The sequence below is a fragment of the Cervus elaphus genome, chromosome 17 (assembly GCF_910594005.1).
Source record: "Cervus elaphus chromosome 17, mCerEla1.1, whole genome shotgun sequence".
NCBI classification, from domain to species: Eukaryota; Metazoa; Chordata; class Mammalia; order Artiodactyla; family Cervidae; genus Cervus; species Cervus elaphus.
The window spans coordinates 46,066,162-46,091,881 of NC_057831.1; the positions used below are offsets into that span (position 1 = coordinate 46,066,162).

The window sequence follows — 25,720 nt, forward strand, 5'->3', positions numbered from 1 at the left end:
GTGGGGGATTTATGGCTCTCAAAACCTTGTAAAGTACAGATCATCATCTCTACAGATGTAGAAAAGGAAGCACACAGAAGTTAGGTGTCTCTACTAAGCTCTTTCTGGGTAAGGAGGCCTCTCTCATTGACTCACTAGGCCATCTTAGATGTAGGCTTCTGGTTCCAGCTTCCAGTAGCATTTGATTCAGGAGGAAAGCATTGTTCAACATGGCCCTTGCTCACTTCTTCCTGAGCTCCTCTATTTTTCATATAAAGTTTTGTGTTTAGTGGGCCATGGAAATCATAGACTTCATCTCCACTGTTGTGCACACCCAAATATATCATCAGGGTTTTTTGACTGCAAATAACAGAGACTGGGCTTTCCCAGTGGCGCAGTGAAGAAGAATCTAACTCGCAGTGCAGAGGTAGCGGGTTGGATCCCTGGATGGAGAAGATCCCCTGGAGTAGGAAATGGCAACCCACTCCAGTATTCTTGCCTGGAAAATTCCACGGATGGAGGAGCCTGGCAGACTACAGTCCATGGGGTCGCAAAGAGTGAAACATAATTTGAGCACACACACACACACAAAACAGAAACTAAGTTTGGTTGACTAGGGCAGAAAAGAGAATCAGTAGAAGGATATTCTGTTTCCAACAGAAATGATGGAAGATTTAGGCAGCAAGTTTTAAAAAGTGGCAGGAACCCGGGTTAGCAGAAACACAGCCATGACCACATCTCAGGAATTTTCTGGCAAGTGTATAATTGCCACTGTGACCACTGGGTTAAAAACTGCTATTTCTGCTTTGAATATTGTTTCCACATCTTTGTATCATCATCTAGATGGGATAATTGAGTTCCAAAACTCTGGGCCAGGAACAGCTGCTAAAGAAGCAGGGGATCAGGAAGAAGTATCGCTTTGAATAGAAAGGGAGTGGTGAACAGATTCTGGGTAGCCAAAAGTAATGAACATCCACTCCATCAAAACAGTGATACTGGGGTACAGAGGACAGGCATGGTCATGAAGAAGTCTCAGCGTTGGTGATCTCAGAAGCCAGATGTTGGCAGGGTTTAGTTCTGAGGTAGAGGGGATTCATCAAGTGTGGAGCAGTAGTAATCAAAACTAAGGGCTTCAAAAAATAAAAGCAAATTACCTTAAGCAAAAAAATCTATTGCCAAATCAAATGGAAATGGACAAGAATATTTTTGCTTTAAATATGTCCTATCCAGAAATTCAAATAATGTTACTAGAGTCCAGTTTCATCTTCTCTGAGCAATGCTCTCCTGTGTGTTTACTCTATTCTCAGGCTCTACTGTGAGGTAAACAGTCCTTGGCCCACATTCTTCCAGGTTCTCAATCAGCAGAGGGTGTACCTCTCTCTGTAAAGTCTTAGTAGAAGTCTACTTATATCTTGTTGGCTTGTACTGGGCAACATTCCCTTCCCTTAACTCATCACTATGGTCAGAGAAAAATGATATCTGTTTGGCTAGTCCAGTCACATGCCCACCCCAGAGCTGAAGTAGAGTTAAGTGTACTTGGGCATAAAGACAAAAAGTGAGGGAGAAACTGGGCCTTCAGAGAGAAATCAGAAGAGGACAGATATATGTCAGCAGCAAAAGCCAGATGTCCAACTGAAATAGGACCCCAGGCAGTGGTGGAACATATAGACTAGAAGGTCTAAAATGCAGATAAATGGAGGTCCATCCAAGTGAAGAATCCTAATGAAGACCAAGGAGGTGATGCACAAGAGACTTGGGGGCTTCCCTGCTGGCTCAGTGGTAAAGAATCCACCTACCAATGCAGGAAACACAGGTTCTATCCCCAGTCTGGGAGGATTCCCACACACCGTGGATCAATGAAACCCACGCACCACAACTACTGAGACTGTGTTCTAGAGTTCGGGAATCACAACTACTGAAGCCCTTGCGCCACAACTACTGAGGTTCACACACCATAGAGCTGGTGGTCAGCATCAAGAAAAGCCACTGGAATGAGATTCCTGCACATGGCAAGGAAGAGTAGCCTCCGCCTGCCACAACTAGAGAAAAAGACTTCACAGCAATGAAGATCCAACCCAAATAATAAAAAAATAAATAAAATGGTTAAGAAAAAACAAACAGAAAGGACTTGGGAACTGAATAAGCAGAGAGAATGCTTATGGACCAGAGGCTGGCCCAGCGAAGAAGAGCTCCCCCAGGCAAAACACATGCTTATTCGGCAAAACGAATTTCAGACTCCAGCTGCTGGGTGTGAATCAACCCAGGGACTTTATGGAAATGAGTGAGCTGTCTCTTGTAGAGCCAGAGAGTCCAGGGCCCAACGCAGTTTACTCAGGAAGTGGGAGGGCAGTGGAGGTATCTGGGCCAGCAGCAGTAACCCAGACTCCCTCCATCCTTTGGTCATAGTCTTAATTCTCCAAGTATTCCTGCCCTTCTGCTTAATCTTGCTGACATCCCCATTTCTCCCTCTCGCCTTATTTCTCTGTAATGAGCATAGCTTGTTTTAGCTCCCAGGCAACCAGAGGAGAATGCGGGAATCAGGTAATGACCTCGGCAGGACTCTAGACTTTGATGTCTCCTTGCTCCTTGTAATGGATTGAATGCTGCCATCCCTGACCCCAGTCATGTCTACCCAGAACCCCACAGTGTGACCTTATTTGGAAATGCAGTCTTAGCAGATTCAATTAAGTGAAGATTCTCAGAATGAGATCATCTTGGACTTAAGGTGGGTCGTGCATCCAGTGACAGAAATCCTGATAAGAAATGCAGAGGATGCAGAGACACAGCCAAGAAGGTGATGTGAAGATGGAGGCAGAGATTGGAGTGATGCATCTTCGGGCTGTGGAAGACCAAGGATTGTAGGCTACCACGAGGAGCTAGGAGAGCAGAGAGGCCTGGGGCAGATTCTCCCTTCGAACCTTCAGAAGGAACCAAACCTGCCATCACCTTGATTTCAGATTCCTGAACCCCAGAGCCATGAGAGAACTCATGTCTGCTTTTGCAAGTTACTCAGTTTGTGGTTATTTGTTGTGGCAACCCCAAGCCGGTTGGTGGAGTGAGGCTTGAATCTGGGCCTTATGATGCCCAAATTAAACCTCCTTCCTCTACCTCTTTAGCTTTAGGCTTGTAGGAGGGATTTATGTGGAAGCAGTTGATTAAAATGGAGACTGAGGCAGCAGGAAGCAAAATGCCCCTGATACCATCAACCCTGACCACTAGCAACTTCATCATAGACTTACTGGTTCAGTACACTTGTTACCTAAATTCCAGCCTTCCTTCAAGGCAAAAAAGAGAGAGAGCTGTCTACACAACCTGCTCAACACAATGAAATGGAAAAATTATGTTCATCACTGCAGTTTTTGCTAGTTCCAGAGGGCTAAATAACAGAATTCTCTAGCTGCCATAGGGATGTTTGCTTGGCACAGGCATAGACAGGGTTAGATGTTTCCGTAGTTGGCTTTATTGGAGGAAAAAAATTAGTGCGGTGACTCAGAATGTAAAAATCATATTACTTGAAACGATATAAATAGCAGTCAAGGCAAGAATACAATTATCTGCAGGTGGAATCAGAAAGCAGAGATTCACTGTTGCAGACCAGAATGAGGTTTGTGGTCGTCTGCATTCCTTCCTTTTCCAGACAATTTCACTGACTATTGATCAATCAAACACAGTCGACAGCACAGAAATTGACCTCAGTGTATCTAAGAAAATAAGTTGGTGTCTTCATCCGTGCGGGCTGCTGTAACAGAATGCCATGGTTGAAGTGTCTTGCAAACAACAGAAATTCATTTCTCACAGTTTTGGAGGCTATGAAGTCCAGGATCAGTGTGCCAGCAGGTTCAGTGTCTGGTGAGAGTCCACTTTCTTATTCACAGACAGTTATTTCTCTGTCCTCATATGGATAATTGATGCTTTTGAACTGTTGTTGGAGAAGACTCTTGAGAGTCTCTTGGACTGCAAGGAGATCTAACCAGTCCATCCTAAAGGAAATCAGTCCTGAATACTAGTTGGAAGGACGGGTGCTAAAGCTGAAACTCCAATACCTTGGCTACCTGATGCAAAGAACTGTTCTGATGCACCAGAACCTCTGCTGTTGCTGCCTCTGCGATCTGGAGGCCTGTGCCATCACCTTGCCCAGAGCGGTTCTTTAGAGGCCTCTACCCACTCATTACTGGTTTCTAAACTGAAACTTCACATGGATTGGTAGAGTCTTGGTCACATGCATGCTAAGTCGCTTCAGTCATGTCCAACTCTTTGCAACCCCATGGGCTGTAGCCCAACAAGCTCCTCTGTCCATGGGGATTCTCCAGGCAAGAATACTGGAGTGGGTTGCCATGCCCTCCTCCAAGGATCTTCCCAACCCAGGGACTGAACCTGCATCTCCTGCATTGGTAGGCAGATTCTTTACTGCTACCGACACCTGGGAAGCCCCCTTGGTCACATGCTTGTGCCCTATTGGCAAAGGCAGCTGAACATTGAGTTTCTGGCTTACAAACAGATAAGGTGGGCACACCCTACACACACACACACACAGAGGAAAGATTGTGTCCAAGTTGCTGTCAGCCAGAAACATAATAAATGTTCACTATAATACTTCATAATAAATTCTTGAAATTACAGAGTTAACGATAAAAAAGGGAGCCCTAGAAAGATTGGAAGAAGATACAAACAAATATTGAATCTATCTTCGGATGAGGAAGGACTTTTTGAGCATAAAACCAATAGAAGAAATCACAAAGGGACACATCAATAGACTCAACTGCTTAAAAATCCAATCCTTACTTCAAGAAATCCGCAAACCACTTGTCTGATCACCCCATGTAGCATTTGCTCCCTTTAAAATATACACATGCAAGACTATACTTTGAGAGATCATTTCTATAGTTTGTAAAATATATACATGTGTAAGGCCAAAGGCAACTGAATACAATATGTTTGGAAGGTCATCAGAGATCACACAGTTTGAGTCCACATGAAACTACTTCTGTCCTCTCAGATTGCCTAAAAACCAGCTCTGGTCTCCTCCAAAGGATGACTTATATCTCTAAGGAAGAAATTTGGTTTTTCCCAGTCTCTTAAGAATTGCTTTTACATATTTGGAAAGTTTAATTATTTTTATTGTCCAAATTACATTCTGCTTTTTAGAGGTATTTAAGTTAATCCACGTCTAGACTCATGAGATTCTTTTAATTAGAAAGAGAAATGACTCAGTAATATTGTCGATGTTCCCTGCAGTTCCCTTAGCTCTGTTTACAAGCTTAATGTTGGATGTATTATTGTTAAGGTGGAGTGTGACATGGGGTGGGTAAGAGAAATTCTCTTTATTCCTTTTCATTACAACTACTGGAGAATTCTGGGGCTCAGCTCTGGGGGCTAGCTGGGCCCTGACAGGTGCTTTTTGCTGACAACATGAAATACATGCTTCTTGTTTCTTTGTCAGATTTAAATATACCATTCACGTGATTGGGAAAATTCCCTGGAGGAGGGCATGGCAACCCATTCCAGTATCCTTGCCTGGAGAATCCCATGGGCAAAGAAGCCTAGCTGGCTATGGCCCATAGGGTTGCAGAATCAGATACGACTGAAGCGACTGAGCGTGGCATGGACGCAAGAAAAATGAGGAAGGGAAGAAGAGCAAATCAGGGTCTCGACACAGAAGTGCTGACGGATGTGAGGCTGAGGTCTGAGCTTAGAGCAATGCAGATGTGGGGGGCATCTCCCCGCTGCCAGCCAGCTCTCATCACTGTAGGGGAACGGATGAACAATACCCTACATATGGGAGGGAGATAAAGAAGGGCTAGCTGATCAACGTCACCTTAATTATTGTGGAGTTTGTGATCTAAGATTAAGCAAAAAAGAGTACTCATAAGCAGATACGAAAACCAGGGTCTATTACCAGCCAGTCCTTCCCATCCTTTGCATTTCTACCCCTGTAAACCTACCCATGTACTCATTTCATCACAAAACACAGAAAAAGTCAGAAAACTTCATTCTGGTATTTATATGCCAAGTACTTTGAATAGGTAACAGAAAAATAGTTTTGCTGTTGAACAACACTTATTTCAAAATAATAGGTATGACAGATTAAAGATGATGCAAATTGTTATCTGAGCTGGCTCTAGCTTTGACAAGTAGAACGTGGCAGAAGTTTTTACTTAAGAACTTCCAGGGCTGGGCCTTAAGAAAGCTACAGCTTCTGCTTCCAAGGGTTGAGAATCTTCCCTCTTGGGACCCAATTGCCACACTACAAGAAGACCAAGCAAGTGGAGAGGCCACACAGAGGAGAACTGGGTCACTCCAGCTCAGCTCCCAGCAGAGAGGCAGCACCCACTGCCATCCATGCGAGTAGATGGTCTTGGATATGTCATCCTGCTGATGAAGGTAAGGCCAGGTAAGGCCAGCTGACGCCATGTGGAGAAGAGGAACCACCTGGCTGAGCCCAGCCAACCCAAAGAACCGTGACAAAGATAATAAATGCATGCTGCTACGTTAACCCAGTGAGTTTTGGGGGTGGTTTTTGCAGCAATAGGCAATCAGAATAGGGAGTCCTGATAAAATGACCGGTGGACCCTTTGTTTGCTGAGCAGGATGTCAGGTTTTCATGTGTGAGTGGAAACTTCAGAGTTGGCTTGGAGCCAAAGTCATATGGTAATAAAAGTTCGATGAAATTGCTTGGGGTGAGAGATTCTGGAGGGAGAAGGAGTAGGGGCAAAGAAAAGAGAAGAGAAAAAGAGAATGAGAAATAAAGAAAAAGATAAATAGAGCGAGATAGATAGAGAGGCTGCAATCACCACCCCACCCTCCATCAGCTCCTCTGGTGGCAGGTTAGCAGAAAAGGGTGCTGGAGAGAGAATAGGTCGTTTGCTGTGGTGGGTAATACGTAAAGCTCTTCTTCATTGTTCTATGCAATCTTCATCATAGTCTACGTTACTTGAGAATTCTTCTGTGCAAGTGCAACCGTCAGACACAGTGGCTGCCCGTGGTTACGCTGGAACCGCAGGACAGGAAGGCAGAGGGCAGGGCTCAGACATGAGGCAGCATCTCATCTTGTCAGCCGCCCTGTGAGATAGGTATCATTCAATTCATTTGCATTTGAGCAAACATACGCTTTGAGATGTGAAGCGATGTTTCCAGGAAGTGCAGCCTAGAAATGGAGGCAGTGGGATTCACCTCCAGTTCTCTCTAATACCACTGCTTGAATTCTTTCTGCCTTACCTTATTTGTTTTCTGTACTGCTTTTCATCTTTTACTGTTCAGATAAACAATATTCAAGACTTAAGTGTTTCATGGGCCTTGTATTCCTTGGTTTTTCAAGCCTTTTGTTCTCTAGAAATGCAATGTCCTACTAGTATTTAAAGGTTGTTTGAGAGGCTATTGGCCTAATGGTCACATGTATAGATCCTGGAGTCAGATTCTGGGTCTGGGTTCCACCTCTGGGCAGGGTACCTCACAACCAAAAAAAAAAAAAAAAAAAAAACCAGTGGGGAATCTTTGTACCTTTCTCTCAATTTTGTTGAGAATCTAAAACTGCTCTAAAAGAATAGTCTTCAAAAAATTAAACAGTGGTCCTCTCTTGTTGATGAGTTACAAACAAACTTAAGTTTTTCCTCATACTTTTTGGTATTTTCTGATTTTTTTTTTTAAAGGACACTTTGTTCTTATTGTATAGAAGCAAGAAAGCCATTGATTCAAAGCTCACCTCCATCACTGACCGACTTTGTGATATTGGGCAAGTTCCTTAACTTTTCTGTGCCTTGTTTTCAGAGGAGGATGATGGGGTTTTTTTTTTTTTTTAAGCCTTTTTTAGTTTGTAGGCAATTTTCAATGATTTAATGCCTGAGGTTCTTATGGCAGCGCCTTGCATAAAGAAAATGCTACACAAAGTATTAGTTATTGCTGTTATGCTACCCACGCCGTCTCAGAGGCTTCTGGAAACTAAATTTTTCCAGTCATTCTGAGGCATATTGCTGGAATTCTTGGTTTGTGTTGGAGATGAGAGGAGGCAGGATGCCCTCATCTTGCCATGAGCCTGCACTCCCTGCTGAAGTGGTCAGCTTGTCCCCAGCATGTGGATAGTGAATTCTGTTACAGACAGCAACTGTGGACCAATGACGAGGTCAATTTAAAACTTCCTTCTTCTGGGAATTCCTTGGTAGTCCAGCAGTCAGGACTCAGGGTTTTCACTGCTGTGGGCCCAAGTTCCATCCCTGGGCAGGACACTTCCCCCACCCACCTCCCAAAAAACAGTGGGGAATCTTTATACCTTTCTCCCAATTTTGTTGAGAACCTAAAACTGCCCTAAAAACAGTCTTCAAAAAATTAATAGTGGCCCTCTCTTGTTGATGAATTACCAAAAAACTTAACTGTTTCCTCTCTACTTTTCTGTATTTTCTGATGGTTTTTGTATGAACATTTTGCTTTTATTGCATAGAAGCAAGAAAGCCACTTCACATTTTTTACAAAAGCTTAGAACTCACGATTAACTTGGGATTTATGGACTCACAGAATTCTCACCTTGGTAACAGTCTTTGTTACATTCCCAGCTCAAGCATCCATCCTGAGCTGACCATGAAAATACCTGCTCCTACCCCTTAATGATGGTCTCTCTAGTGCTGGAAGGCTATAATGATGTTTCTTCCTCATTCTTTGGGGAAAATGACACCAATTTTGTTAGTCTTTTCTCCTAGAGCCAATTTTCCCAGCCCTTTCATCATGTCAACACTTCCAATCGGCAGTCCCACCAAGTATGAAAAATAATTACATGTTACTGACCTCCATCAAAGCAGGTTGACCACATCCTCCAACAGACATCTGGAGAGTCTGAAATAAAAGCTAACCAGATCACTCGTATGTGAGAAAGGGATAAATAAGGCATAGTGACTACATGGGCCCCCAGAGGCCTCTGCAATTTCTTACATCGCTATCATGCCTTAAGTTGTTGCTGTACCTCTCATCCAGGGGCAGACTTTAATTTCTGTTATCATAAGACCTGGGGACCAGAATGCTCCATTGCTACTTGTGAAGGAGGAAACAGACAGAACAGTTTCCAGCTTGAAAGCAGGACTCCATCATGGGCCGGACTGTGGACTTTGAGCTATGTGCCCTGTATCTATGGAAATGACATATAAACTGGAAAATCAGAGCCCCTGGATGGAAGAGCCCCAGGGCTCGTACCTAGACTCTCCATCGCCTAAAAGAATACCCTAATTATCTGTGTAACTGAATAGAATCATAAATTCTATTATGCTTATTGGGGTATGACCACAGGCCTATTGATAATTGCCCACTATTAACCACCTGGGCTTAAGGCATACAAATCACGGGTTTAAGACACATGAATCACGGGTTAACTTTGATTGTATTTCTCTTTTCCTTTGTTCAGGCTAGTTTCAGAGAATTTGGGGAGGTGGGTTTGAGCACATACACTTAGGGTATATAAGTTTTCACAAAAACTGGTCGGGGTCCTTGGCTAAGAGGAGACTCTGCCTTGGGCCCACCGGTGTAATAAACTGCACTCCACTATCTGCACTGTCCTTCTGAGTGAGTTTGTTTCCTGGAACATGTGGCTACAACACTTGTTCTGCCATAGTGATAATAATAGCTTCAATGATTATCATTAACAATAACGAAATGACCATATTGATATATTATTGTTATTGTTGCTACTATGTGTGGGGGCTGTGTGTGTATGCTCAGTTGTGTCCAACTCTTTGTGACCCCGTGGACTGCAGCCCACCAGGCTCCTCTGTCCATGGAGTTTTTCAGGCCAGAATACTGGATTTGTTGGCCATTTCCTACTATCACAATTGATTCTAATTTAATTCTTTGCAATTGTTATGTTCTAAAGAGTTGCTGAAAACTTTAAATTAGCTGATACTGAGCCATTGCTCCTAGGAGAAATACAAGGTTCTGTACCTGTAAGCCTCTGTTACAACATTTTCATGAATCAATCAATACATACCTTATTTCCTGTATGCTTCTGCTTAAAGACACCTTAGTTAGCATCTATTGTCGATTCATTAGCATTGAACTCCCGGCCAACAGCACCATAATTCATGCCTGCATGACTCTTATCTCACACATACATTTTCTCTAGAGGGCATAGCGCAGCCTTCTCGCACTTAGGAATCTTAGACATCACTTCACCATTACACATGGGGACAATTCTAAACAAACATCACCCCAAAAAGCACAAAAATGAATACATAATGGCACTAAATAGACTGCAGAAAGGCACTTGTTTACAGTATGAGAGCTGAAATGAGGAGGCAGAGCATCACCCGGTTCAACCTCAGCTAGAAACGTGAGCACTGAGTTCCTTACTACTTTACAGAGATAGGTACATAGTAGAAGAGCAAATAAACATGTTTGTTAAAAAGAATGCCTTTTTCTTATTCTCAATTAGCTCAGAATTTTCCAGGCCCTGGGCATGTACCCTAACACGCAGTAGAAGCTTAATCAAAATCCCTGGAATACCAAACAGTTGAAATTATCTGAGCTACCTGTTTTTCAAACACATATAATTTTTCAGGGATAGAAGATGCTTTTTACAGTCAAACGTAAGAGAAGCCACCCAGCAGGTCACAGTAACCCTCAAGCTTGGCTTGCAATTTCATTGAATTAACTGTATATTCAGAGACTGGCTTTAACCCATCAGGACCACCCATCTCATTGTGCATGGCAAGCAAACTTAATAGGGCTCCCTTCTTCTGTCAGGACTAAATAATATCCAGACACCCACCAGGATCCAGGTTGGCCATTGCAAGCCGGATATATTTTCTTTGTTTTGTTTCAGAGCATATTATCAGTCTCCCCAGAGCACTTTATATTCAGAAAAGATCTTCCCAGAGAGCAGTAGGTAGCTTTTACAATTCAGCAATGTGCATGCAGTTTGGAGGTGGCTGGATTTGGAGGTGAGTGAAAGGAAGTAAAATCCAAATGTCTTTTTCATTCCAAGCTCTTAGTTTACCTTAAATCAGCAGCAGGATGGCTGCATCTAACCCCAAGAAACATGAAAGGGTAACTCCAGGTTAAATTTTTAGCAAATTCAAGTCTCTCATTAGGGCCTCTCTTCAGAGCTTTTTGTTAATTACAAACATAAGTCTAAAACCGTATTTTTTTGTTTATGTGCAGTTTAGAAGCAGCTTGGCCATTTCTGTTCTAGAAGAGAATGAAGGCAGAAGATCTTTTTCTTTGAATAGTTAATTTAAGCACAGTGTTTGATACTTTCACAGATAATATTCCACTTAACCTCCACAGTGACTCTGTAAATTGCATATTATTATTGTTACTACATTTTACTGGTAAAGACACTAAGGTTTAAGCCTGTAATGTAATTTGCCCGCAGCAGTTCAGTAAGTAATGGGAGAAATGGAAGGAGAAACAAAGTTTCTGTTCAAAAAAATTTGCACAAAGTGAAACTTGCAAGTTAAGTTTTATTTGGGGCAAAATGAGGACTTGGACCATAAAGAAAGATGAACACCAAAGATTTGATCCTTTTGAACAGTGGTGTTGGAGAAGACTCTTGAGAATCCCTTGGACTGCAAGGAGATCAAACCAGTCAATCCTAAAGCAGATCAGTCCTGAATATTCATTGGAAGGACTGATGCTGAAGCTGAAACTCCAATAATTTGGCCACCTGATGCGAAAAACTGACTCATTGGAAAGACCCTGATACTGGGAAAGATTGAAGGCAGGAGGAGAAGGGGACAACAGAAGATGAGATGGTTGGATGGCATCATCGACTCTATGGACATGTGTTTGGGCAAACTCCGGGAGTTGGTGACAGACAGAGAAGCCTGGCGTGCTGCAGTCCAGGGGTCACAGAGAGTTGGACACGACTGAGCAACTAAACTGAACTGAGGACAGCAAGCCTGGGAGATAGCAGCTCAGATAGCTCTGAGGTAAGAGGAGGAGCAAGAATATATAGAAGTTTTATGACAAAGGGCAGATGGTCCGGAACATCAAAAGATTACTGTTAGGGACTTCTCTGGTGGTCCAGTGGTTAAGAATCCACCGGCCAGTTCTGGGGACGCTGGTTCGATCTCTAGTTGAGGAGCTAAGATCCTACATGTGGCAGAGCCACTGGAGAGAGCCCGCATGTAGCAGCGAAGAACTGATGTACCACAACAAAGACTCAATGCAGTCAAAAAGTGAAATAAAATAAAGGATTACTGTTAGTTAAATAAGCCAGATATGTCCAGGAATTTAGTGCTTTTCTGTGTAGGTAAAGATTCAAGAGTCTGGATTCACCAAAAGCATTCCTTTGATATGCACCTCAGCTAACTGGGGCAAGTATTCTGTGTTTTTGCATCCTGAGTTTCCTCTGGGCTTACCTGCTCACATGGAAGGCTTCAATCACTGACGACTGTGACATCCCTCTTTTAATGATATGGCAGGAAATATTCCATTTATTATCTCTAAGAGCAAGAGTAGGATGAGAATTGTTTTTTGAACCCAGGGTCAAAAGCATCACAAATAGGACTACATTAAACAACAAAAACCTTTTATAAAGACACTATAAGGAAACAATAAGACAAGAACCCCCATGTTTCAAAGTGAGGTGCTGAATTATCTATGTGAGATTTGCAAACGGTATTTTGGAAAAACCTATTTTGTGACGCCCCTAAATGAAATTATCTGGAGAGACGGCATTCAGGAGACGGGGCTGCACGTGCCGTGCGTTCTGTCGTACACATGGATTTGCATTCGATGCACTTCTGAAAAACTCTACAGATAGGTGACTGGGTGATGCTGCCTGAGGCAAGGAAGCATTCCAGAAAGGTCTGCACTGGGAGTAAACTCTGGTTCACTGGTGGAGAGCGCAGATACTTCCTGGGGTACCAGCTGCATGACAATGTGGAAAGTTCTAGCTTGAAGGCATCTTGGACTCCACATGAGAGAACCTTCCAGAGGGGCAGTGTGGCTGCAAGAGAGCGAGTGAACAGCCAGATGCCCACAGGCTTAAGAGGAATCATAAGTAGCTACTGAGGGGCACAAATTCTCTACATTAAGGATCACATGAGGCACCTCTGGGAATTCTTCAGAGCATCCCATGAGAGAAAGAATTAGCTCTAGGAATCTCTTACGGTAGAGACAGTGCTGTGCATTCCAACTCCTGGGTACTCAGACCACATTTCCCAGCTGCTTTTGCAGGTTTGTGGGATCATGTGACTGAGTTATAGGTAACAGACCATAGGCAGGAGTGGTTCGAGAGATACCTTCCCGAATAAAGAACATCCATGGGATCCTCTGTCCTTGTTCTCTTTTCCACCATAGCAGAGCAGGAGAGCGCCCTAGAAAATGGAGAAGTCACAGACTGGAGGAAGTGGGGACTTTGAGACTGCCAAATATTGCTCTCCATAAAGTTGCCCTCCAATATACCTCCATCAAAAACATGTGAGAGAATTGACTTCCCCATGCCTTCTTCTTAGAATTTTGTATTTATTTGCTGAGGCCATCATGATAAATTATCAAAAACTTGGCAGCCTGAAACAGCAGAAATTTATTCTCTTACATTCTGGAAGCCAGAAATCTAAAACCAAGAAGTTGGCAGGGCCAAGCTTCCTCCAGAGGTTCTGGGGAAGAACATCTCTGGCCTCTTCCAGCTTTGGCTCCCAGCACTTATTGGCTTCCTTGGCTTGTAGCTGCATCAGCCCAGTCTCTACCTCCTTCTTCACGTGGCCTTGTCCTCTTCTGACTGAGTCATGTCCCTCTACTTCCTTCTTATAAGGACACTCATCCTTGGATTTAGGGCCCTCCTGGATAATTTAGGATCATCTCTTCATCTTAAGAATTTCAACCTAATTTCATCTTCAAAGACTCTTTCCCCAAATCAGGTAACATTCACAGATCCCAGGGACATATCTCTTTGGGAGCCATCATTCAGCCCCCCTACAAGTTTATTAAAACTTTAAAAAATCTTTACTAATCTTATAGATGAAAAACAGGTTTTCGGTATTTTTACCAAGAGCATCTTTGCCACAAGCATTTTTGTCACCTAAAAAATGCCTACTTTTCTCATATCTGTGGGCATACACCCATACACTTCCTCTCCAACATCTTTAGTTTCCCCCGGTGCCTCTTCCTTTCTCTCCAAGCATGCACACTCTCATCCTGTCTAAATCAAACACATTAGATCATCCTCCTTTGATCCTGTAACCTCCTCTGGCTGAGATTCTGTTTTTCTCCTTTTTATTGATAAATTTCTGGACTAAGTGGGAATTAAATGGTCCCTCTGTTGCTTGAATAATTGAACCTTCATTGCCATATTTGCCATAAAAGAGTGAAACATAAAAGAGAGACATTAAAAGGGTTATAATGAAGCAAGAAAAATGAATAACAACATTAAAACAACTTACAAAATATGAAATATTTGAGTATATTTGAAATGTTGGCAGATTCATGGCAATACCGTGCAAATAACCGATTTTATTTTGTGGTTTGTACTTAAGCTTTTGTCTTCCAAGTCTTTTGTTCTTAGTATTTTATATTATTTTTTTTGCTTATTGATTTGTGTCCTTGTTCAGCATCACAGCTTTTCTTTGTTGCTCAAGTTTCTTCCTTCATTAAGAGAGGTATTAGTTTCCACTATTGAGTCAGAGTCAGCACTTTAACAAGTTCCCCATGTGTCAGATGTGTGTGAAAGTTTAAAGAAGCACCTGTCATATTGCACTCTCTCGCTCTGATCCTGGCCCAGCTTGATATGTAAAACTGAACTCTGGATTCTCCACCCCATCTCCTTTCATCCCACACCAATCTCAAGCTTGTTCCTTACTCATCTCTGTAAATGTTGGTTCCTTCTCCTGAAACTCTTTGAGTCATCCTTGAGGCCTTGCTTTTTCCTGTCCTCCATATCTAATCCATCCTTAAATCTTGTCAGATCTACTCCAAAATTACCCACAGTCTGACCATTTCTTTGGACTTTCAACACTATCCAAATAGTCTAAGACACAATCGTCTCACTACTGTGTCACTGCAACAGCCTCTCAAATGGAAATGGTCTTTCTGACATTACCCTCCGGCAATCTCCTGGCCCACTCAGAAGATCCAAAGCCATCTTGTGTCCTACAAGGCCCTACATGGTCCAGACCCACACTCCCACTCCACCAACTCTCTGACTTCATTTCCTCCTCTTCCTTCTCCCCTCCCCTGCCCCCCTGTCCCAGTCACACTGGTCTTCTTACTATTCTCAACTATGGCAAGTTCTCCTACCCCAGGGCCTTTGCACTTGTTGTCTCTCTACCTAATAAGTGTTTCCACAGATATCAGCATGGCCAGATATCTCACTCAGTAAGATCTCTACTCAAATATCACTTCAAAATGGTCTTCCTATTATTTCTAAAATAATACAATTCCCCCCACCCCCATTCTTCTCTACCATATCAACTGCTTCTATTTTCTTCCTAACGACCAATAATTACTCAATGTAATACACACATTCATACATTTATTTTCTATTTATTTTTTGCCCATCACCTCCCATGAGATTCAAACCCCTGAAGGCAAGGCATTTCTATCATTCAGTCATATAACTCTCGTGCCTAGAACAGGATTTGGCTTGGAGTAATTTCTCAGAGCAAATATACTCAAATTTGGCACATTCTAAAAAGCAGTTAAATATATCTATCACTTGTTGTCTTATTTCTGGCTACCTACATGGCCTATTGAAGTTTGTGTGTTCTGGATGTCTTGCTCTGTAGACAAGATCAGATCTTTCTGGTGTTCCTCCCACTTGCGCTCATTCTCTTGAGCATGTTCTCTCCCTCTTTCTCTCTTCCTTAACACTGCTTTAGGCAGTTAATAAAAATCTGATGATGATAATGATATTCTCATTACATCAAGAAGATGCAGTACTAGTAGACTGGCAGGTGGCTGAAAGTCACCTGGGAGAATCACGCTGATTAGTACCCTGTGAGTTAGAGGTCAAAATGATTTAGTTCTTATTATGTGAATGAAAATATTTCAACACTTGTTTATATTGCTCGTTGATTACTCCACTGAGTCTTGTTAGCACATTCAGGAAAATAAATGTAATTCAAAGTCACCTTTGCCAAAGAGAAAATGATCCATCCAAAATAAAAATAAACTCCAAAAGGAATAAGTGAGATAATTTGGGGGGGAGAACAAATGGCAGTGAGTCAGGTTGTAAAAGACTTGACTCTGCAGAAGTCAGAGGGAAGCTTGGCATCTTAGTGCAACTCACACTAGCAAGAGCTAATACTGACACTAGCAAGATAGCTGCCAGTATTTGTTGGATACTTTACAAGAGACAGGCACTAAGGAATCCTATAAGATAGATAATATTATCGTCCCTATTAAACTGACAAGCAAACTGAGGCTAGTAAGTTCTCCCGGGCCATAGGAGCTATAACAAGCATACCCAGCCTGGCACTGAATATATGCCCAACTGAGAAAAAGACATGCTGACTGGGTACTTTGTTTGAACTTATGAATGGTCATACAATAGAATAGGAAATAGTAATTGAAAGATTATAAAAATTTCATTGCCTTTTAAAATAAATTGTCCACCTACACATTTGGAGTAGTCAGAGGACAGAGGCAAATGCTATTTAAATACTAGTTCTCCAGGAATTTTAAATGGCAAGGCGAGATTAGAATTAGAATTACTGTATCCTGTATATAATTCTTGTATCCTGTCGTCATTCTTGCCATTCTGTGTTGTAGCTATTTGCTAAGTGTTTCCTCTACTGATTGTGGACATCATAACAAAGCATCCCCTTTTTTATCTCTATAGTTCCAGTGCTAGATGGTTTGTTGTCTTCACTGATAATAAATAATGGCTAACAATTTTCATATAAATTAAAGAAATATGAGGTAACCACCTAGACAGCATATTAAAAAGCAGAGACATTACTTTGTCAACAAAGGTCCATCTAGTCAAGGCTTTGGTTTTTCCAGTGGTCATGTATGGATGTGAGAGTTGGACTATAAAGAAAGCTGAGTGCCAAAGAATTGATGCTTTTGAACTGTGGTGTTGGAGAAGACTCTTGAGAGTCTCTTGGACTGCAAGGAGATCCAACCAGTCCATACTAAAGGAGATCAGTCCTGGGTGTTCATTTGTAGGACTGATGTTGAAGCTGAAACTCCAATACTTTGGCCATCTGATGCAAAGAGGTGACTCATTTGAAAAGACCCTGATGTTGGGAAAGATTGAGAGCAGAAGGAGAATGGGATGACAGAGGATGAGATGGTTGGATGGCATCACCGACTCAATGGACATGAGTTTGTGTGGACTCCAGGAATTGGTGATGGACAGAGAGGCCTGGTGTGCTATGATTCATGGGGTCGCAAAGAGCTGGACATGACTGATCGACTGAGCTGAACTGAACCTCCCCAAATCTGTTAGAGAAATGTAGTTGAGCCAGCATGTATTAGTCAAGACTCTGTCAGTTGTAGTGGGCAGAATTTGAACCCAAATTGGCTGAAGTTAACTGTGGATCCTATAATGCATATTTCACAAAACTAAAGCAAGTCTTGCAGGAATCATGGCATCTCCAGGGCCATCTTGGATGGAACTGCACCCTGACACCCCAGGACTGCACATCATCTGCCCACCCTATTTCTGGACTCTCTTTATTCTCACCTGTTGAAGGTGAGCTTTCTCCATGTGGAAGGCAAGAGGGTCAAAGTTCTACATTTTTTATCCCCTTGTTCCTTCAACTCCAAATGGAAAAACCCCAGAGAAAGGCCATGTTTTGCCCAACATAGTCCTTTTCTCATCCTGGAACCATTTTCTGTGGTTAGGAGAATGGGAGACTGGCCTTCTAGAGAAGAATGGCTGAGCAACTAGAGTGGAGAATTACTCAAGTGGGGGAGGAAGGTTCATTCTTCTACTTGGAGGAAGTGTCCTACATGAACAAAAACAACAGATAGTCAACTCAGCAATGTTTTGTTACTTGAAATAAATCTTACTTCAATAGATATTTACTGAGTTTCCAGAGATTGACACTGAAGATTAGGAATGGCAAAAGTTTGAGACCCAATATCAAGGAGTTGGGATGACCCAAAGTACATGCTGATTTCAGCTGTTCAGACTTCAGGTCCAACTCTTTTTGAACCCCTGGACTATAGCCCACTAGGCTCCTCTGTCCATAAAAGTCTCCAGGCAAAAATACTGGAGTGGGTTGCTATTTCCTTCTCCAGAGGGATCTTCCCAACCCAGGAATCTGACTTGCATCTCCTGCATCTCCTGCATTGCAGGTAGATTCTTTACCATTATGTCACCTGGGAAGCCCACTTAGAATAAAAGATGGATAGAATTGCTGAAGATGTCAACGTGAATAACCTATCTGAGGAAGTGTGAAGAGACAGCAGGGCTCCCCAGGTGGCACTAGTGGTAAAGATCCCACCTGCCAACGCAGGAGACATGAGACGTGGGTTTGATCCCCCGGTCAGGAAGATCCCCTGGAGGACATGGCAATGGCAGTCCACTTCAATATTCTTGCCCAGAGAATCCCACGGACAAAGAAGCCTGGCAGGTTACAGCCCATAGGGTCACAAAGAGTCAAGACAGGACTGAAGGGACTTAGCATGCATGCACAAAGAGAGAACAAAGCTGAGAACCAAGAACTGAGCTTGGGCAGGGCCTAAATTAAACTGAGTAAGAGGAATAAGAGATGGAGAGTGAGCCGGAGAGAAATGAACTGGAAAAGAGGGAACTGGCTAAACAAGAATCACCCTATCCAAGATAAGATAAAGTTTTGTTGAAAATGGAGAGGTGGCAATGTTTGCTGCTGAGAAGCAGGAAAGGATAAAAAAAAATTTTTAAGTCACAGCCCCCCAGATTTGTTCTAGAAGGAGAGATTAGCTCACTACCTCAATGTCTCTTTATCCAAATCAGGACTGGTCCCCCATGGATGAAGGAAAGCTCTCCCACTTAGAAAAAGCCCGAGAACTTGCCCTCGAGCTCAGTCTATGAATTTGATCTGCGCTGCTTGCAGTCTTTAAGAAAAATGAATAATTTCAAAGTTTCTGCTCGTTATTTGTTTTGCTAAAGGTCATCAGTTGGGATTCACTTCGGGTGAAAGAAAGGAGAAATTAGATCTCTGTGCAAAAGGAAAAAAAATAACCGGACAAAAAAGCAAACTCATACTGGAATTGAGAAGCTGAGACAGTGAGCAAGGAAGCTGGGACTTCCTTTCTCTGTCTGCGCATTAAACCCCATGGGGAGCTTTTAAAGCACACCCATATCCTGACCCTAATTCATGTGAATCAGAATCTCTGCAGGCACAGAATAATCACTGGAATTTTTTACAAGTCCCAGGTGACTCTAGTATGTAATCAGAATCAGGTTAAATCTCAGCAAACTGTTTTATATGTTAGTGTGATGAGTTTGGGAAGTTCAGCTTCTGCTGGTTGGGGCTAGAGATGGGGAGCTGGAACTCGGGAGACAGAGACTATAAGAAGGGGCCTTCAACCTGACTGAGGAGGGGGCCCTCAACATCATGGTGACTGGCCTTGAGCTAAGGAGGTAGACAGCCCCCATACTGAATGTTCCCCTATTCCCTCTCAATCCCTGCCCCCCATGAAAGGGCCAGCCAGTAAAGTTTAGGATATGTTATATCTAACTTAGGATTGCTATCATATTTAATTCTTTTGTCCTCTGTGATAATTCCTTGCAGTAAACTTGTGTTAGCAGGGCCATGGGAAATGCAGAAAGGGGCTGTGTTTATCTACCCTTGAGCGAGAGGGGAGATGGCAAGAGGCATCCACCAGAGCAGCCTAGTACTACCATCTCAAGGGAGGTGGCAAGCATCCCTCATCAGTAATCTTCAGCTAGATCTGGCAAGACATTGGTTTCTCGTAATAAGGCAGGAAAAAGGCAAAAGGTTTTATTTGAATATAGTTTTCTAAAACTAGTAGGAAAGAGCAATAAATTTGACTGGGGACAAAGAGGTCAAGGACCTAGGAAAGATTGTTAGATTTGGCTCTAAGATCTGTGGGAACATCCAAACAATGGGTTTCAGAGGAATGGAGTTAAGTTTGTAGGATCTCACCCACAGAGTCGGTGTGCATGCACATTCTGGGGATGGTGGTGAGGACAAAAAAGCAATGAAGGTACAATTATTCAAGCGAGAGAGGCACCTTTTGATGCCCACTTAGTCCAGGAATTTGGCAATAAAAAGGAGAAAGATAGAATCAGCCAGAGGAGGTTACAGGATCAAATGAGAATGCTTGTATGTATTTGATTTCAAGACAGGAATGAGATATGTGTGCTTGGATAGAAAGGAAGAGGCACCAGGAGGAACTGAAGATTTGGAGAGGAAGATCATAGGTGGGATAAAAACAGGTGTTTTTTTAGGTGTGTAGTCTTAAAACTTCTGATCGTGCCATTCCTATCAAGATAATATTTTTGAAGATTTATTCTGAATACAAGTATGTTTATTTCCTTATGAACTGCTTATGTGGCATTATTATATGTTATTAAAATTGTGCAAATAGGTTTTTTTTTTTTTGCAAATGGATATTTTAAAGTGATGATATATCGCTTCTCGGCCTTTTGGCTAAGATCAAGTGTAAAGTGATGATATACAATATTTTAAATGGTTTTAATTATTTATGGTACATAAATCTTTTGTTTTCAAAATGTTGCTTAAATCCAAGACTAAGTATTATTAATAGTAATAATATTTTTAGTTACAGCAGAGTAATCAAATAAGCTTCACTATTTTTGAAAATCTTGATTTAACATTTTGTATTATGTAATCCAAAGGTCTGATTCTAATTTCAGCTTATTTTGATACTTGATTTTATGTCTATCATAGCTGAAAAAGATATAGCACAAAGATACATAGATCTGACTGGAAGTGTATATTTGCTTTGCTTATCAATTCAAGATACTCATTTTTTATTCCCACCCATCAATTATGCAGGGTTTGTTGTTGAAATTGAGCCAAGAAATTTCTATCTTCCCTGATGTCAATCATTTGTTCTTGTAAACTAATTGTAAGGCATTCTGTCTCTGTATTTTTAACAAATGGATTCAAAACCCATTGAAATTCTTTGTTTAGGAAAAAAATGATTTTTTATTGGTTGATAGCACATATGGTAAAATTCACTGATCCTTAAACTCAATTGAGGATTATTAAGCAGTAGAAAACTCAGTTTCCAAGTTTTTCAAGTGTGCAGATACGGCTGCTTTTACAGTAATAAACATAAATTGTTCGGAGCAACAGTATGAAATAACTGTGGGAAACTCCTGATACAAGCTTCCAAGCTGAACCCTCAACACACAGCATAAATACATTTTTTAAAAAATGACTTTTTTTTCCCTCAGCATTAAAAATCACCCTCACCAAGAAGGGACATATTTACTTGTTTCAAAAATATTTGCTAGGTAGCATTCTAGTGACATTTGCTTGTCATCACAGAAAAGGTCAGTAGATTTCTAATATTTGTAAAAGAAAAATAAGTAGTATCTTTTAGTTTGACGAAGATTTTAGCTTGAGATAACGGCTTTGTATGTGACACCAGGTTAGTCCACTGTTCTCCATCACAAACAACCACAGGATTTCAGTGGTCAAAGGCATAAGCGTTATTTCTTGCTCACAGGTCTGGGGACACCCTGGTCCTGGTTGTGGATGACTGAGCTTGGTTCTGAGCTGCTTCATGTGTCTCATTCCAGAACCCAGAATGAGAGGCAGCAGCAATTCAGAGCATATTCTTCATGGCTACGGAAGTGAGCAGGGCTTGCATCTTAATCCTCTCCCTCTAACAACTTATGGGCTAAAAGGAGTCACGCATTCAACCCAAAGTCAAGAGTGAAAAGAGTACTCTGTCCTCTAGGAGACTATGTCAAGTCTGTTGTTTAGTCGCTAAGTCGTGTCTGACTCTTTTGCAACCCCATGGATGTAGCCCGTCAGACTCCTCTGTCCATGGGATTCTCCAGGCAAGAATACTAGAGTGGGTTGTCGTTTCCTTCTCCAGGGGATCTTCCCAGACCCAGGCATCTAAACTGCATCTCCTGCATTGGCAGGCAGATTCTTTACCACTGAGCCACCAGGGAAGCCCTATGTCAAAACTATTGAAGTTTAAATTTTCCAACAAGAGAATGAAGACTTGAGATCAGTCATTCAGTTCACCACAGGTTCCCAAGATTTTTGTGGTCACTTCTCATCTCTCTAAAACATATTATACAAAACGGTACCATAGAGAGTGCTATCTTTGTAATCTTTCCCTGGAATGTATTTATTCATTCCTATGCTTTGGCCTTATCAGTAGTTTGCACTACTAGTAGCTTTAACTAAAACATTTCTTTCTTGCCTTTTTAATGGAAAGAATTTCCAGTCTTTCAAAACAGCTTTTTATTGATGTGTAGATGATGTACAATGTTGTGTTAGTTTCAGCAAAGTGGTTTAGTTGTTGTTCAATTGCTAAGTCACGTGTGACTCTTGGCAACCACGTGGACTTGTAGCACACCAGCCTCCTTTGTCCTCCACTATTTATTTAGTTATTATAAGATACTGAATATAGTTTTCTGTACTAGACAATAAGTCTTTGTTGGCTATCTATTTTATTTATGGTAGTGTGTATTGTTAATTCTGAACTCCTATTTTATCCCTTCCTCAAGATATTTCCCATTGAAAACACTATTGAATTCTTTTACTAATTGTCTTTCTGTAGAGATTCTCTCTCACACACAACAGTAGGCAGTGTCTCCTCTGTTCTTTACCAAAGCAGAACCTCTAAAACTGCCAAGTGAAAGGCACTGGCATGACTGTGTTTTCCTTTGACAGAGTAGAAAACCTTGCATACTGCTTAACTTGAACTAATACTAATTTATTCAATCTTGAGGTAGCTTTTTTGATACATCATCCAACAATATTTTCTGAGAGATGAACATGTATTGTTTGTAACTCTATTGTTTTCAACATACTGTTTCAGCCATTTCACCACCATAGGAAGAACAAGTGATTCCATCTATGGTATATACCTTGTTGGGTTTCAGTATAAAAGCACTTCATACAAACCTTCTAAATATTTATGATTCAATTTAACTGAATGTCATAAAGTAATAGATTGATATCACATGATTTTAACTATTGCTGAAAAGTAATAAGGGTCTGTCATGTTTTGTCTGTTTGATCTTTTTATGTGATTTGATGTGCTATCAAAGGAGAATATCCACAATATCTGAAAATGATATGAAAACACTCCTTCCTTTTCCAGTTACATATCTCTGTGACACTGAATTTTTTTCATCAACTAAAAAAAAAAAAAAATAGCACCACAGATTGAATACCATAGCAGTTTGAAGAATCCAGCTGCTTTTATTGTCAGACATCAAAGAACTGTGCACAAATCTAAAACAATGCCTCTTTTCTCACCAATTTTTGCTTCTGAAAATACATTTCTTTTAAATAAAAATATGTAGATTAATATATAATGATTTGTTATTATTATCTTAAAATGAATGAATAAGAAGTCTTTTTATTGTGGTGAAGTATATGCATAACAAAATTTACCATCCTAGCCATTTTTAAATGTACAATTCAGTGATATTAATAAACATTCATATTTTTGTGCAACTATCACTACACCAGTCTCCAGAACTCTTTCTGTCTTGCGAAACTGAAACTATATTCATTAATCAATAACTGCCTATCCCTCTCCCACCAGTCCCTGGTAACCACCATTCTACTCTGTCTCTATGATTTTCACTGCTCTAAAGTACCTCAAGAAGAAAAGCTATGGCAAACCTAGACAGCATATTAAAAAGCAGAGACATTACTTTGCCAATAAAGGTCCAGCTAGTCAAAGCTATGGTTTTTCCAGTAGTCATGTATGGATGTGAGAGTTGGACTATAAAGAAAGGTGAACCCTGAAGAACTGATGCTTTTGAACTGTGGTGTTGGAGAAGACTTTTGAGAGTCCCTTGGACTGCAAGAAGATCAAACTAGTCAATCCTGAAGGAAGTCAGTACTGAATATTCATTGGAAGGACTGATGCTGAAGCGCCAATACTTTGGTTACCTGATGTGAAGAATTGGCTTATTGGAAAAGCCCCTGATGCTGGGAAAGATTGAAGGTGGGAGGAGAAGGGGACGAGAGAGGATGAGACAGTTGGATGGCATCACCGACTCAATGGACATGACTTTGAGTAGGCTCCAGGAGTTGGTGATGGACAGGGAGGCCTTGCATGCTGCAGTCCAAGGGGTTGCAAAGAATTGGGCATGACTGAGCAACTGAACTGAACTGAAAGAACCTCATTTAAGTAGAGTCATATAGCATTCGCTTTTTTTTGTGCCTAGCTTATTTAAGATGGCATAATGTCTTTAAGGTTCATCCACACAGTTGCATGGCTTCCCCGGTGTCTCAGTGCTAAAGAATCTGCCTGCCAAAGCAGGAGATGCAGGTTCGATCCCTGGGTTGAGAAGAGCCCCCGGAGAAGAAAATGGCAACCCACTCCGGTATTCTTGCCTGGGAAACCCCATGGACAAAGGAATTTGGCAGGCTATAGTCCATGGGGCTGCAAAGAGTCAGACATGACTTACAGACTAAACAATAGCAACAACATATGGTTGCTGATGTCAGAAATCCCTTCCTTTTTAAGGCTGAATAAGATCCCGTTGTGTATATACCACATTTTGTTTATTAGTTCATCTGTCAGTGGGTGCTTGGGTTGCTTCAATTGATTAGCTATTGTGATCAATTCTGCAGTTAACACGGAAGTACAGTACCTCTTCAGGACCCTGCTTACAACCCAGAGGTGGAATTGCTGGATCATATAGTAGATCTCCTTCTTGAATTGGCATCTTCCAGCAATGAGAGACATTTCAAGTCTTTCTCAGGATTTGAAAGCTTCCTTTCCTTTCTTTTTCAAGATTATATTATCTTTGTGACCTAAGCAAAATAACCTGTATTAACCGGTACAATTTAGAAGTTTCTTGAATTTTTGTCTTTGCCTACAATTTGTACCTTTAAAAATGGGCTGTGACTTTGCTGTTTATGGCAGAATTTTGCTATAATCAGCTCTGGAAAAGTCAAAAAAACCATTTAAAAATTAGTCATTTTTCCTTCCTGGGCTTAATAGACACCTATTTATGCAAAGAGAGAGAATGAATCTTTGTATTTTCAGAAAATAAGGACATTTATGAGACTGTCATAATGGCCCCATAGTGGCCCCAGACAGCACAGTGGCTAACAGAATTTTATGCCGTTCAGGAAATAGGGAAGCAACATGAGCAAGGTAAAGAGCAAATTATAGATGAATTTCTCTTCCTAACAAAGTGTCTAAAGAATTAGACAAGGAACATTAAGCTCCATAAGAAGAATGAAGAATAATTTGACTGGTTGGCATAATAGACTCTGAAAATTATTGGGAAATGAGGAAGGTTTAACTCTGGCCCATCCAGCATCCTCCTTTTATTAATGACCATCTTTAATATTTTTACAGGACTTTGCAATTTACATAGAGCTTTTCTTACTGGTCCACCCTCCTCCTCATGTTTCCCGCTGGTCCCCCGGGTGCTCTCCAGAGCTGAGCTCAGAAATGCAATTGCTCGACTCATCCCCAGCAAGCAGCTTCAAATCCTTTATGAAACAAGACAGGGTCATATTGAGAAAAAATTCATTCAAACAAAGGTAAAAATGACTAATAATGTTTAATATGTGACCTTTGCAGAAGCATTTGTATTTTAACCTGAAGATAAGGTCTTAAGTTAAACAGATGAATCTGTAATTCTATAGGTCAGGCAGCAAAGAGATTTTCTGGGGGAGGG

The 25,720-nt window shown here is 41.4% G+C and overlaps 1 protein-coding gene and 1 pseudogene across 1 annotated transcript in view; both read left to right on the plus strand.

Moving 5' to 3' along the window:
* Positions 1-6,295: 6,295 nt before the first annotated feature.
* The window catches only part of TBC1D19 (TBC1 domain family member 19), a 166,141-nt gene continuing 146,716 nt past the window's right edge, over positions 6,296-25,720 (plus strand). Inside the window, exon 1 of the mRNA XM_043871116.1 lies at positions 6,296-6,360. Within this exon, the coding sequence (XP_043727051.1) occupies positions 6,319-6,360 (42 nt within the window). The 5' untranslated portion in view covers positions 6,296-6,318. The remainder of the gene's footprint in view (positions 6,361-25,720) is intronic.
* On the plus strand, positions 20,485-20,576 carry LOC122673668 (annotated as a pseudogene).